Here is a 16,150-nt window from a genome sequence, read left to right as displayed (position 1 = left end):
AACCCCCTTGGCCTTATTTGTAATATTTGAATAAACATAAAAGATTTCTGTGCATGTCTGTATCAATTTAATTCAATCAGTAAATAATTGAATAGAAACACATGAATAACATGATTTAAAAATGATGACATATCAAGAGGACAGAAACACTTTGCAAAAAATGTGACACCTAAATTTTAAATGTTATTCTCAGAGTTCTCATCCTCAGTTAATCACATCAAACTGCTGCTTATCCTGTTTTTTTGTTTGTTTGTTTGTTTGTTTGTTTTGTATTCCATTAAAATAAGCTGATGCACGGGGGACTGCTTATGGTTTCACTTGTCCATATCAGATTTTAATCAAATTCATATAAAGCTAAAAACACTTCAGGCATCTCTCTGAAATCTGTAGTTTTCAATAAAATGGCCCATGTGGCCTCTCATCTTTTGTGAAATTATCCTCAGGGCAAAAATAAGGCTGAGCATTTTCCACTTTCCCAGGCTTTAAACACATGGGAATCTTCCCCTCACGTTCTTGGACAGCTTGGCGAACCCTCAAACATCAATGCTCCTTTTTCTGGCCTGCTCCCCCTCTGAAGCCAAAAAAAAAAAGTTAATGACCCCCAACCACCCTCCGCAACTTTAATCAATCATTTACAATGATAAGGGAAACAATTACAACAAGAGGATCAAAGCTAATTTTCTGTTAAATAAAGGTCAGCGAGATACAGCATCAGCAAACACCCATATTCATTCCACTTTGTGTCACTCCATGTTTGTCCCTTGGTCATCTATGCTCCCTCTGCAGCGGCTGTATACCCCCTAACCGTATTTGGCAATTGCTACTGAACCAGGGTTGGGGATGGGCGAGGCTGATCACCACTACTTCTTATTTTCTGAGCCACTGATGCAAAGAGATGCAGGATGTGTCAGGTGGGTGCTGCAGATTCTGGTTCTCATGTCACAAAAACCATGATTCTTATAGACCTTTTGGTCTTAGGAGCAGAAGTGTCTTTGTTGCCACAAAACAACAAAATGTGAACAAGATTAGGCTGCTCTCAAACAGGTGAAGCCAACAACAACAAATTCGATTCAAAAGGTGCCCTTTCCCACTCTTTAAATCAGTTCATATGGTAGATAAATACTATAGATTTAAAATTACAAGGTTGACCCCTAAACGATTGCACCTAGTTAACTTTGTTTTATAATCCTGATATTTTTAATATATATTTAAATCAACGCTCCAATGTGTTTGACTGATTGTTGTCTAGTCCACAGTTTAATACTGCATAGTATGCTTAGGTGAAATGAAACCATGTTGAAAACTGGTTATTGTTATTTTTGTTTTTAGTAAATAAGTAAATAAGTAAGAAACGACTGGCTGTGTGGAAAAATAGTCACAAAAATGTTGATTTTCATCACCAAAATGTATCTTTTTTTTCTTCTTTTTTGAGCTTTCTGATGCTACTCCTGTCAGGGAATCTGATGTCAGTCACAGAAGAGAAATTATTGATGGTAATGATGAAAACAGTTTCTAGCACTTCAAACCCCTCTCTGATTCAAAAACTGGCAGACAAAACTAAAATCTTTTTTACTTTCCTCAAATATGGCACATTGCTTTGCGATGCTGGTGTTAATCTCAGTTAAAGGGCACAATGCCCTTTTGTGGGGGTAAATTTCAGCCAGATGGACATTAGTTTTTGTGTCTTAAGTAAATTACACTTCTGCTGTTTTCCTTCAAGCTGTGTTTTACATAACGTAGCCAGCACATGTTCTTGTTGAATCCCTGCCAGTGAGCTGACAATGTGTGCTGGTGCTGCCCTTTAACAACCGAACATACACAACAGAGAGCAGGAACCAGCCGTCTAATTAAAAAAGCCAGATTAGCCGTTGGCCTGGTCTCAGAACTCAATGGGCATGTTTTATTTAATCTTTAAAAGGGTTCAGCTACCTGTACCTCAGTTGGTAAGATGTAGTGAAATAGCAAGATGCTATTCTCTGTCCACATCTGGTGAATTAAAACCATTGTGAATTAAAACCTGTTATGTTAGGGACAGGAATTATGTTATGCTAGGTTCAGAAAAGAGGTGTGTCCCCTCATGGCTGCTGTAGGGCAAGAGTTGTTGTTATTGATATGTGAGGAGAGGAAATGAAAAGAAGGATGCTGCTGCTCAGAGCGCATTACGTCTCCCTGTCCCACTCATTATTTTCTTATCAAACAAGCTCAGTTAGGCTAACCACTCAGTTAAATGTACGGCAGCTGCTAAATCATTTTTGAACTTTGAACCTTTTTTGTTCATCAGTTAAACATTAAATTAGGATGTGATGTTGACCTCCTACAAATACTTTATTCTACCTTTGTGGGCTTGGATCAGCCAATATATTCAAACATAACGCAACTTCAACCCTTCATGTTCCATTTTATGATGACAGTTTATAATCTGTTTGACAAAAGCTTCTGATATTTATTCTCCCACGTCTGGGTTACTGAGCTACGCTGACGTATTTGGATGGCCTGAGATTTCCACTGAGTAAATCAGAGTGAGAAAACTTGAATTCTTATCCTGTTGGTTACATTTGTGTAGGGCTAGTAAATATTTTATACCCATATGGTAAACAAAAAGCAATGCAATTAAAAAACATTATGAATGTAAACGTGAGCTGTGTCAAGCATGCATACTGTCACTACGTGTAGAAGTTAGTATAGCACTATATTACTAGTACTATATTGTGTGTATTATTGGTTGATCTGGACAAAAAAACAGATGAATAGAATTTTAAATATTTGAACTCTTTCAGGAACGCTTGATTTATCTGACCGGCCAAGCCAAGGACTGGGACTTGCAAAGTAACTGGTTCATAACTTTTGGCACATGTCCTGTCCTCACTCAGATCTTTCACTATCCACTGCAGTTAACAACAAAGAAAAGTCATCAATACAAAAGAAACATGAGATAAATAAGGCGCTCCTTATGCTTTTTTTCTTTTTATTATTTTCAGATATTTAGAATGAATCATCTTGTGTTTATCCTGATTTGAGCAGTATAAAAGGCACTGTGCTGGGAATAATTTTAAGTCCTATAAGTATAACCTGTAATGAAATGACTAGATTGTAGTTGGTTATAGTTTGCTGTGGGTTAGAAGCAGAAAAGGCTCTAAGATCAGCTTAGTACTTGTGTTTTTGGCATTTGTCCCATGATGGCCCCAACGTTTTGTCCACTCATTCATCTCTCCCACATCCCCACCAAATGGTCCTACATTGATGGACAGATGTAACAAGCAGCAGATGTTAAATGTACGTTTGTCTGTTTCTGATTCTTCTGATTGATAAAGCATGACATGGTTTAGGGACAGTTGGAAGGGAAGTCGTACTGTAATTCAGTAGTGGTCGTCCTTGTACAAGAGGCCATGATGCACAGCACACATTTGTGGCAATGTTGCCATCTTCTAAAACAGGGGTTTTCAAAATCTGAGACTGTGGACCTCTCCTCAGACAAAAAAACACGTACTTGCTTAGTTTCTCTCAATTCCTGGATGCCTACAGGATACAAATTACTGTTTGTTATTTGATCACACAGACACTCAACAATTGAGAAAGTATGGCCTAATATTGCTGTTTGACATGACTTCAGACTACACCAAACACATTAAAAGGGGTCTGTCCTAAGGCATTTATCTGTCTCTGACTCTGGGAAGGTGGGAAAAACAGAAAAATTCCCCCAAACTTCCAATCTCCAAACTTTCTCTTTAACCAAATCACTCACTAGGCTACTCTATGTGTTCTCCATTTGGTAACTAATGTAGTAAGTAATGTATTTGAAGTCCCCAACTCCCACTTTGAAAACCGCTGTTCTAAAAGTTCACACAACTTCATTCCTCAGTGTCCACTTTGATAACGGAAAGTACATTTGTTCTATTTGCGCAATTCCATTCTAACGAGTGCAACACTGGTCATGTAAATTGTCTCTCTCTCTCCAGGTTATCTCCAAGCGTTGTTGCCCTCTGGACACAGGTCAGGCTAACGTTTGGGAGAGAGGACCACTGGTGAGAGCTAGAAACCAGGTGTGAAGCTGAGGAATCCAGCTAGATCATGAAGTTCAATATCAAGGTTTCTCTACATCAGTACCCCTCCTTGGGGACAGGTCCTTGTGAGAAGAGAATCAAGTCTTTTGAACCATATCTCCCTTTGCTCAGGGGAGATGAGGGCATGTTGTTCTTTTTCACTTCCAATAAGAGCAAGTGTCAATCATAAATGCCATTCCGCAGGTCTGAAGTTTTCACACATAATGCATGTGCATATTCATAAGTGTGATCTGTTTCCTGCATGTTCAACAGGTTCAAATCCCACTATCTCACATAATGAATATCTGTATATCCTAGTCTGTGTGGGACCTACAAACTTGTTTCTCTTAGAAACATGGTCCCGATGCTGTAGGAGACTTTCCTCATAGAGGCCGGGGGCGCAGAGCGAGAGCTGGTGAGCGAGGCATGGCTGTGAGATGTCCCTGCCTCCAGGAAGTAACATGTCCCAGGGATCTCTTTGGGAAAATTATCTGGGAGCTCCAGGCGTGAACGAGGGACAAATGAAAAAGAGCGGTCATCTTTCAGCAACCTGTCAAGAAGAGAAATATTAAAAGCATTTATTGTCAAGATCATGTATACGTGTGTACATTTGTGTTCATTTTTAAGTACCGTCACTTACTGGTAAGTTGTGGGACTAACATTGATGCACCTCGGATGGCTCCCCGATTCAAACTTGCTGGCCAGTGTCACATTGTTCCCGAACAGGCAATAACGTGGCATTTTAACACCGACCACACCTGCCAGCACCGAGCCTGTGTGGATACCTATCCTTAGCTGAGAAAGAACGGGAAGAAGTAGGAGAAAAAAAGAGGGAAAGGGTGAGAGAGAGTTCAGAAAAATAATGATTTTAAAAGTACAAACTGTACACTAGTGTATTATTTATCTTCCTTGACAGCACACATGCACTTGGAAGAAAATGGAAGTTATGCAGCTTCTGACTTCTTTTAAACATTAAAGCCCAATTCACACCTTGATAGTATTACCAGGGAACCTCGTGTGTGTTTCATGCGCTCTGCCTCCTGAGCTACAACCGCCCACTATTTGCAGCTTATTTAGATCAAGTAACAGATGCTTTGTGGCTGTACTTGAATATGAAAACATTTTGCTTCTAACCTCCTCTGTCACTTATTTTAAATGTCAATATCGCACAACTGTTGACTGCTGTTCAAGATATTATGAGCCACTGTCAAATTTCATACTTATTCAGTTGCCTGACAAAACCCGAATCACAGATGTGCTAATATTCTCACACGAGCTCAAATAAATACTGGAAATGGCATGGGTTAAGATCACAGACAACCACAGACAACGGTTTTTATGAAATTAGTAAAGGTCCACAAGTAATATTAGTCCTGTGCAAATAGGGTTTAAGATTAATTAGCAATGGAAATGAGTGGAAGATTTATCAGTATAAAAGTATTGTTATTTGCAGTCCTAAGACCTACCTGTACAGGAAATTCATTGAATGGGGAACTATAGTTGTTTGTAATGCTTTCAGAGACCATCTGTGATTTTAATCCTTTGTGAATCTGTCATGTCCGTAATTTGGTAAGTGAAAGTTCCAGCCATTTACCTGCCAAGTTTCACCAAACACAGATGCTATTCATTCATTGTGCAGCACAGAGGTGATCGTGTTTTCAAACAGAAGTGCGCATTGATTTGCTGTACTGCGGCAATCACACTTCCACATTAGTGTAGCTGTTATTGTCTAATCTGATATCGAGTGGTAGAAGATTTTTAGAGCAATGAAAATCTTAAAATAGAAAGAGCGAGAGAAAGAAATTAATCAAATAAATGATTGCTTCCATCTCCTCTTGGTAACAGATACAGGGCAGCAACATGGTGCTCATATAATAATCTGGCTGAAGTATGAATCTATAAATGACTGGAGGCAGAGTGAAAGCAATCCAGCCATCATTCCAATTTGACCATTGCACTTCACGGCCACTCGACTGACTATTGATATCCTCCACTTGGAAAAAACAAGTCATCACACTTATACACACGCACGCACACACACACACACACACACACACACACACACACACACACACACACACACACACACACACACACAAACACACACACAACATCAACAATAACAACAGAAGTCAGTGGAACCCAGTAGATTTCTAATGATCCGCTTGAGCATCTCATCACCTAGGTATCCAACGCCACAACGTGCATGCCAGCACATTGCAAGGTAGCCATGGCAACAACAGGCAATGAGGGTAGTGAGGTAGAGAGAGGATGGACATACAGAAAGACTGAAAGAAAGACAATGGCAAGAGAGTGAGCGAGCGAGAGAGGGGGGGGAGGCTAAAATAAACTTATAATTAGAAGGCAAAGCCTTGACGGCAGAGGAGGAGAGATAAAGAAAACAAGAGAGACAGAAAGCCAGAGAGAGAGAGAGAAAGGGCTGGTAGGTGAACTAGTGTGACCTATTTTCAGCTAAACTGCTTACAGATGGCCGTGCATTTGTCTGTCTGTCTCTGCAACAGACAACCACTCACAGACACGCACAAATAAATCTGCATCCAGCGCCCACTCTCCTCTTTATTTCTTGTCTCAAAACACAGACACAGTAACACTCATACACTCTTCCCCTCCTTTTCGCTATGAGTCAGCATCCCACAGCACATGGCCCTCGGCGAGCCAATGAGCACATGGCGCAGCGGCACAGACGACCAATCACGTTGCAGCCTCTGGTCAAGCTGACAGAAGGATACAGCGATGGAGAAAGACTGAGACGGAGAGAGGGGGAGTTGTTGCAGAGTCAATGCTGTTTCATTTGCACCTGGCCATTCTTTAGCTTCACTGGGCTAAATGGGCTGGCACTAAAACTAATGCAGTCAGAGACAACAGTCCTGCAATAAACCTTACCTTTATGGTCATACTGAAGGCTGTTGCCTCCAAAAAGTTAATTCAATTGATTCAACGCCTGCCTGAAACAGTTGACACAAAGCAGCCAGTCCTCATGTTTAAGTGGCTGGAACCAACAAATGTTGACATTTTTGTTTGAAAATAACCAATTATCTACAATAGTTTGAAATGTATTACTTTCTCGATCGACTACTCCTTTCAATTAATTGACTAATTGTTGCAGATCTACTTCCATGTGTCCCTTTTTAACTTTGAGCACCTGTCCTTCTAAAGGTCCCTGCACAAGACTATTAGTTTTGGCAAGTTGTAGCACATCAAGCATGTTAGCACAAACTGTCAACTGACTGAACTTCACTTGTTGTAAACTAAAGATAAAGCACACACACAGATGCAAGACGGAAACATGCATTTTATAGTTTCTAGTGCTAAAACAATCAGCTGATTAATCAGTTAGATGAATGCCACAAAAACTCACTGACAGATTAATTGTGTGAAAGTTGCACATGAATGCACCGCAAAGTCCCCGTCCATGTCGTGTGTGTCAAAGTTGGACACAGACGGATGTGTCGTCCGGTGCATGTGTACTGAGTACTAATGCAATAATGTAGCAATGACTTCTGAATAGTTGTAGGTCAAAATGTAAAGATGTTGATAGGCATCATCCAATCACAAAATGGTCTCTGGACATCTCACTCTCTCTGTATATTTCTCTCTGTGAGTCCCTGGAACGTTCTCTCCATTTCACCCTCACTAAACACTTTCTCTCAGTTCTCTCTCACAGCTCTCATGCTAGTTTGCATAACAGTGCAACACTGGCCGGAGTTGAGTGCACTCACTGAACAGCATTTATCGTGCTGAAGTGCTGGATATCTCTATAACCCTCCTTTTTACCAACATGAAGTGAGGGGAGATAAGAAAGGGGAGAACACAACAGAGATTGCAAAATATAGAAAAAACAAAAGAACAGTAAAAACGGAGAGAAAAAGCTAGCAAGAGACACTGAAGATTAAAATGAAAGAAGTTCAAGGAGTGGGTGAGAGAGAGCCTGCAGAGGAGAGGGTGAGGGAAAGAGAGGAGGGGGGATGAGAGAGAAAGTGGAAGAGCAAGTGAGCTGGCCAAAAATGCTTGGCAGGGCCTTTCTATTTTGAGACAAATGGACAATGTTAGGTGCACAGCATTACACAGAACAGTGTCCTTTCTGTTATTCAGCAGCTATCTGTTGTAGCTTCTCTCTCGCATACATGTTTTGTTCCTATCTGTGTCATCCTCTATATATATATTTAAACAAGGCAATGACAAATGCACTTGGGGGCAGCAGAAAAAATAAGTTTTGAAAAGACTGATGCCATCAATACTTTCTGAATTACCCATCATGTCTGCAGCACTCAGCCCCAAGCCCATTTACTGCTTATGAATATATAAAGACACAGGTTTGATTGAAAGTCACAAATATGTCGTTTCATTTTTAAAGAGGGCTTTTCCTGAAACATCATGTATTGTAGTTTCTAGCAAATGTTACACAAACAGAAATAAATAGAGCACTTGTTAGAGGTTGTTTACAAGAAGGAAAATATAGAATATCACCAGCAACCTACTCTAGGTGACTTGGACTTGGATTTTTATGGTATGAAGTTGCAAGTAAGCAGCCATGTCCCCAAAGCTACCAAGGCAGCATAACAGTGATGGGTGACCTTGACAGGGATTGGACTGAGGATAGACATTAATAAATCATTTCCTGTGTTCCCTTTCTATTCTACTGAATTAACATGAGAGGTTTAAACTCAGTTCCCTCAGTTGTGCCTCTTTAATACCCATCCAACTTAATACATTCATAATTTTTCTGCAAGGAAAGCAGCTTGCCTTCCTCTATATAACTCTGTAAGTACATCAAACACTGTTAAAAGGAGCTTGACATGGTAAGGACATGGATTTAGTGTCAATTTTGTTTTGATTAATCAGAGCAATAACCATCTGAAGGTGAATAGCCAATGTAATGAAAAGTATACAGTTCAACCATAAATGTCCCATTGCGAACATGCAAAAATACCAATCCAAAAGAAACTATTACAGGCTGTAGGGTCGAATGCAGAAACATTATCTGCAGGAGATGAAAACACTAAAGAAATTTGTTCCTGCAATACTGTCACTCAGGCAACCCTTGGGAGGCTGTGTTAGGTGAACGCACTGTAAGCGCAGCTAATCCGTCTCATCATATCTCATCTTGATACAACACTGAATGTGAAAAGGAAAAGAGGACAGAATTAAGAAGAGGGAATGGGTGAAGCTAAGAGCGAGGAAGAGAGAGAGAGACAGAGAAAGAGGCTGAGACAAACACCACACTCAGAAGCATGTCGGACATAAAGAGAAACAAATCATCAAATACACCTCAAGCGTCATCCACCACTGTAAACACAAATGTATCAAAGTTAAGAAACATCCTACGTTTTTTGAGTTCAATTATTTCTTAGAGTTCTTGGTGAATTTATGAACGTGAAAAACGATCTGTGTGCCCCCATGATTGACTATGTTCTGACACCCAGGTTGGCAGGTGTGTGTAGACATGTGCAGCTGGGGAACTCAAACACAGACACACACTCATAAGGTGATAAGGTTTTAAGGTGTACCATGTCTTTTGCCTAGTTTCATGAAAACACATTCCACTGAACCATTAGTGTCTCTTCTCACATTTATCTCTTTTTCCTACATTAGCCAATAAAAACACAGGAAACATGTATCTGCTTGTATTAAAAATAAAGTAAATGATTGATTGTGGCAACAGGAGTTTTCTAGATTTTATCATGCCAAGTCCAGACACTAAAATGATAATACACTTCAAGTTCAATTTAACATGGTAGTCTAGTGTACAGTTTCGTATTGGGTGTATGGTGAAATGCACACTGTAAATAACCTTCTTATTATTCCAAATGGCTTTGAATACCTTATCGTAAGTTATATTCTAGAGTGCAGTCCAGAGATGCACAATGTTTTCTATTTAACTGGTGCAAAAAAACAAATTCTGGTACTTCTTAATCTGAATCTGGATCAGGATCCCCCTTAGAATACATAAAGTTGTGTGCAATAACAAGAGAAGAACTGATTATGGCATTTCTAGCACAAACCTACAAAAGCTAAAAGCAAAATCATTATTTTCACGTCAAGGAGACATCTCTTAAGCAATGTGTTTCTTTTTTTAAAAAAAGGAAATGGGGTTTATCCATTCTTTAAAATATCATTAATCCATCTGTCAATTCCAATCTCCTGTACCTCCTTCCATTACCGTATATGTCAATCACAACACGAACGCTTTCAGTCAATAATGTTGTCACCATGGAAACTGCACATGATGTGGTCCATGGCGCTGTAAACTTGACTATCAGTGTGCATTCTGAATGGTCAAAAATGTGCAGACATAAATATAAATATATTCAGAACCAGAAAAAGCATTTACAAACTTTTAGATGCTGGCAGAAACAGACACAGATGCACTGTCCATTCACACTTCTGTGAAAAGGCAAAGACTGAAGGAAACTGCCCTCAGCAGGAAGTGGTAATACTGGCTAATGCCTCTTATTCAAAATGAACATGGTCAAAAAAGTATTTGTCTGTTGTCTTTGGTATTGTTCTCCACCAGAGTTTCCCAAAATGTTGCTCAAAGTGTTAGAGTTCAAGCATGAGATTGTCTATTCATCTTTCTGTTTTTCTCTCCTGGAATGTTTCTGCGCTGTTGACTTTCTTTATTAACAGTACGTTTTATAATGTGAAGGCAGGTGTCATTCTCCCAGATGTTTGCTGTGCAAAACGCTAAAATGGGTTGCCAAATATACTTGGGCAGCTGTTAATGTACCTGCCATTGTAAAGACTGAGTGGGAAACACTTCATTGTAAACTCTCTACTGCCATCATGCAGCTGCAGATCAGCAAACAGCACACATGAACTACAGAGTTTTTTTTGCAGCCTTCATGTAGTGGTGGCAACAGCAGAAACTGTTACATCTTAGGGCTGAATCCATAACATGCTCCAAAAGCGCTTCGAATGCCCACATGGTGGACAGCAAATGAAAACTCACCTTGATAGGCTTGCCGTCAGGTGTCAGCACTTCCTCGGAAAGTTCCATCATCTTCAGGGCCATGTGTGCAATTGGCTTTGCATGACTATCAACTTTCTTGTGAAGTCCTCCTGCCACACAGTAGGCATCACCTATTGTCTCGATCTGTGTGAGAAATGGAGGAGGAAGGACAGAAACTGCAATGAATAAGTGTGGCTGTGAGTATATGCTGATGTGTGAAATTAAGTGGCCATTCAATAACTCAAACCATCTCCACTAAATTAAAAGCACTCCTTCATTCCTCTTGTTATATAAGAACTACAGTGTCAGTCCGTCTCTCTCTCTAAACCTTCATCATTCAAAACAAGAGTTGGTGAATATTTGGAGCAGATCTTAATTAAGCCTTGCGCTGCTTCTGACCCAGTCTGAGAAGTCTTGAACCTAGGCATTTGATATCTAAGCATTTCAGTTACCTCTTGCTACTGCAGGAGTACATGCAGACATACACACATCCCCTATAGCAACCATCCTGAAGTTTACCAAAAATAACTTTACCATGTAGTGTCACAGAAACACAGCTCATAATCACAAAAGCTTAAATCTAATTTCATGCTTAGTTATACACTGTCTTTGTGGTCCACTGACACATTAATCTGCACACTGCTGCAGCAAAAAGCATTAAATCACATGGTAAGAATGTGTCTTACAGAGCTGTACATTACAAGTACATGGACAGGCACAAAACAAATAAATTGCTCTATGATGCTGCTGTTGGTCAAGGTCACTTTCATTCAGTTATAATCATGATCTCATTCCAAAAATTGGAGGACAGTCATCACTAGTCCCTGAGTGGCTTTACTATGCCTTCAGCAAGTCTTCTTTGAGAATTACTTCTTAAAGGCAAATAAAAATGAGCACATGTGAAAAAAGGAACAGGCAGAGATGTGTTGCAATATTTCCTGTTGATGGAGAGAGATACTAAAGTTGTCATGACAGTTGACACTGTCCTTATAAGGAAAGAAAATAGACAGCACAAGAGGAGAAAGAGGTGTGGAAAAGGAAAACTAGGAGATGAACTGCTCTCATTTAGGCCTGCCACTGGCTAAATCATTTCGGCAGTAACCATGACAATGGCAACATATGGGTGCCTCAATCTCTTCACCATGTCCTCCAGCTCCTGCTTTCTCTTTCACACACGCATTCACTCTTCAACTGCTATATGCATAAACCTTCTTATAATCACTCAATCTCTCTACATTCCTCTCTGTATCTCGTCCTCCCTTCCTCTAGACATTTGAGACATGACATTTCTGAGAGATAACACAGAAGAGACACATGTTTCTTTATGGGAAAATGGCAAGTATATGTTGTCATTACCAACACTGAGATAAAGAGGAAAGATGATGGTAATCAGGAAGAGTGAAAATGGGGAGTAATACAGATCTGATGATAGAAAGCAAAGATGACAAGAGGGAAAGACAACACACTACAGAAAACTGTAACTAGAGCCAAAGCCACTCTGTCACATGGACAATATTGACACATCTTTGCTAAGCTTCCACAGACTGGCCATTAATCAGTGACTTTTTCCACAACACAAGTACACCCACACACATGACAGCACATACACACACAGAGTATACGCAGGGCCGCCCATAAGAGGGGGAGGCTTTCTTGGGCCAAGTTGCTTGAGGGGCTCATGGAGGTTAGCTAGCCAAACTCATGTTCATCAAAACCAAATTTCACTTTAAACTAGCAATACTCAATATTAATTTTTTTTTTTTTTTTTTTTAATGTGTGCAACTTTCTGTCTGCTGACCTTATAAACATCCAGGATGCCACACTGGTAGTCGAAGCGTGTGTAAAGCTCGTTCAGCATGGAGATGACCTGCATCGGTGTGCACTGGGCGCACACAGCAGTAAAACCCACAATGTCTGAGAACAGCATGGTAACATCGTCAAATTTGCGAGCGGGCACTGGCTGACCCTGCCACAGTTTCTGTGCCACATCACCCGGAAATATGGAATACAGGAGATCCACAGTTCTCCTCTTTTCCTCCTCTAGTGCCTGGTGAGTCCGCTCTAATGTGGCCTGGAAGAGGGGAGAAGAGAAGGAGATTAACAGGTTTTGTTGTGTTTTGCACTTTGCTTTGATGAAGGCACTCATGACAGCGATGCGGAGATGTGGGAGTACTGCACCAAATTAAAACTGCTGGTGCATGTAAATGTATTCCTGTATTAATTTGATTTATTTTTGATCATGTGTGTATCTGCATATGCTTATTTGTGTCTGTGGGCGAGCTTCTTAATGCCAAATCTGTCTGATGCAGCGCTATACCATTGTTCAAGCAGGCAGGGCAACTAAGCTATAGCTATTTATAACAGCAGCCTGGGGGAGTAAGTTGCAGCAAGAGAGTGATGCAGTGAGCAGACGCATAAGATTGGGTCAAGACTCAGTGACTTGCTCAAAGGTACTTTGAAAGCAAATTAAAGGAGCAAGTCCCAGGAGTAACCCTCTTCCAGCCAAGATGGATTTAAAGGTGCAGTGGGCTATTCTTGAGAAAGACAGTTTCTCATTTCCACGTCTGTAATGGAAAAGCAACATACACCAAGAAGGTACTGCAAAGCTGATCACTGGAAGTAGACTCGTGTAGCACAATATTGAGCCATATGCCTTTTTCTTTCTAATCTGATGACATTTTGTTCCCCTTGTTTATTGAGGTTGTTGATCTTGAATAAGGCCTGAGGGCCTAAACATCATCAGATTAAGAAGATAAACACATATGGAGCCAGAGTGTGCAACAGTTTTCACATTCCCAGGTCTTGCAACTCCCATGACTGAAAAAAGAAAAACTAGTTCACTATTTCAAGTGTCATCGTCTCAGGTTATTTGTGATTTTGATTGGTTGACAGTAGTCAAGAAGGTGAGTCCCCTTTTGTTGATGCCATAATGGACAAAGAATGATAACCCGCATTCTTAAAGTATTTAAGTTCAGTTAATGTCTGTGTCTATTGTAAAATAAACTTACCTACTGCAGAGCTCAGTGCATGGTTGGCACCACAAACACAGAATTCTGGGCTGGCCACCAACCACATGGTGAAAGCAAGTGAAGCTTACTGAGGTTCAGGTAAGGCTCACATGCTCTCTAGCTGTTGTCAACAGGAGGCATTCAATGTATGTGATGGCCTGTTAGTAGCTGGTGAGGCTTAGTAGTAATTTAATCCCCTAGAGCGTATGTCAAATCATTTCACCAGTACTACCTGGGCTGTGACACAAGCTAGTGCCTATGCTTGGATTATATAATCACCTTATTGTGAATTTCTCCATGCTTTCCAAACAGTTCCAGCTGATGGAGCTTATGTTATGAATAGGTGGCTTCAAAAGAAGTCACAAAGAAGAGTCCCTTTTTGAATGATGGCACACTGCTCTTGTAAACTCAAGGTTCCTCAGTTGTCCTGCAACGTAAACACAAGAGACACAGAATAAAGCAACCACTCTACCTTAAGTTTGTCCATTCTCTTCTTCAGGCCATCCTGGGCCTTGGCCTGCTCTCCCACCAGGATAACATCCCGCGTTGCATCATGGATGGGGATATCCGACAAGTGGAGTCCTCTGCCCATCAGCTCCTCCAATTTATCAACACGAGGTGAGCCCAGAAACATCAGGGAGCAAGACTCGGGCACATGGATCATCTGACCCTTCAACTCCATCACCTGGCAGGGAGAGCAATCAAATTGGGAAAGAAATTTGAAGCCCTTGTTCAATTTTTTTACAGGATTACACTTAAAAAGATAATGACAATCTTGACCATATGCAGACTGCATAAATCTACTGATCCAGAGGTCACGGAGAAGGAAGGCAGATTTTCAATATCAGCCTCATGTTTACTAATAATGTTATGTCCACCTGTTGCTTTCCTCTGACCAGTGTGCGCCAATGTAGTACTTATTAACTGTATGTGCACTTCTCAAAACCTGTCTCTCTCTACATGAATACCAATGTGTGGCTGAATCAAGAATGAAGCTTTCGCTCTTTGATGTTAACTGGGGGAAACCTGAACTCTTGAAAAAATACTGAATTATTAAAAATGTACCACATGTATTCATATTCCAGTATCCAACTTCGATGCAGAACATGGAAAAATCTCCAAGTCATATATCATGGCAATGGCAAATAAATATTTGGCTGTTTAGATTTGTTAATGCTTTAACAAACAGAAATAAAGCTTTTTTTTTCCTTCTAGATAGATAACTTTATTAATCATAGAGGGGAAATTAGGTCTCTAGTGTTATAAGGTGCCTTTTTCCTTTGAACATCCCTTTTAGAAAAAAAATTAAAGATATTGCACTGTATTTTAAAAATAGCAAACAGCCATGGTCATTTTCATAATTTTCATAATGAATAATGTACCCTAAAGATATTAAAATGCTTAGGCCTGAGATTGTAGTGTAACCCTGTCTCTACTGCATACTATTTTTGAACCTGGATACAAACACACACACTCGTACACATGTCAACACGCACACAATGTTACATAAATACATACAGATTATAATTGCAGCAGAAGCAGATTACTGTGATTTAGTAAACACTCTGAATTCCATTAAGCAAGGCCAGGTCTAATGTATAATGCAGGGTGACCTGTATGAAAAGAGCCTGTAATGACTGGGTAAACTGGTGACCTTGTTATTAGGGAGACAATCCTGTCATCATCATCATCATGTCACTGTCTCGAATCACAGAGTCCATCCATATGTCCATTTGTCCAACAAATACTTAACCTATAATCCAATGTATATGTAATGTCTTTGAAGACTTAGTACTGGTGATGATATAAGACAAATCTAGAGGCAAACCTGTGAGTTAAGAAATGATAATTCTGCAACAACTGCAATTATAAGTACAAAGTTTCACTAGCTTCTTGACATTTTGCTTATAAGCACTTACACACACATGTGCAAGACCTGCTGAATTTCCTCATTACGGGTGTGAGGAGAACAAACTCTCTAGAAGAGAGAGACTCAAACAGACATGGGTTGATAATTACCCTGAAGAAGAATAGACATTACTGCCCTTTTGAATATGATTCTTAGGTGTTTCACGGTTATACCTACCTCTGCAAGCCACCCTGTGGATAAACCCCTCTTCTTCTTCATCCTC

At 40.1% G+C, this 16,150-nt stretch overlaps 1 protein-coding gene across 2 annotated transcripts in view; it reads right to left on the bottom strand.

Annotated features, from left to right (window-relative positions):
* Positions 1–2,928: 2,928 nt before the first annotated feature.
* Positions 2,929–16,150, bottom strand: part of gucy1a2 (guanylate cyclase 1, soluble, alpha 2) — a 37,266-nt gene continuing 24,044 nt past the window's right edge. For both annotated transcript variants that reach the window (XM_037080891.1, XM_037080900.1), the window contains 5 exons: positions 14,491–14,703; positions 12,809–13,081; positions 11,011–11,154; positions 4,681–4,835; positions 2,929–4,590 (listed from right to left, as the gene is read on the bottom strand). In XM_037080891.1, the coding sequence (XP_036936786.1) occupies positions 4,371–4,590; positions 4,681–4,835; positions 11,011–11,154; positions 12,809–13,081; positions 14,491–14,703 (1,005 nt within the window). In that variant the 3' untranslated portion in view covers positions 2,929–4,370. The remainder of the gene's footprint in view (positions 4,591–4,680; positions 4,836–11,010; positions 11,155–12,808; positions 13,082–14,490; positions 14,704–16,150) is intronic.

This window comes from Acanthopagrus latus, chromosome 2 (genome assembly GCF_904848185.1).
Source record: "Acanthopagrus latus isolate v.2019 chromosome 2, fAcaLat1.1, whole genome shotgun sequence".
Taxonomy (NCBI): domain Eukaryota; kingdom Metazoa; phylum Chordata; class Actinopteri; order Spariformes; family Sparidae; genus Acanthopagrus; species Acanthopagrus latus.
Note: the sequence above shows the minus strand (reverse complement) of the source record. Positions and strands in the feature narration are given on the sequence as shown.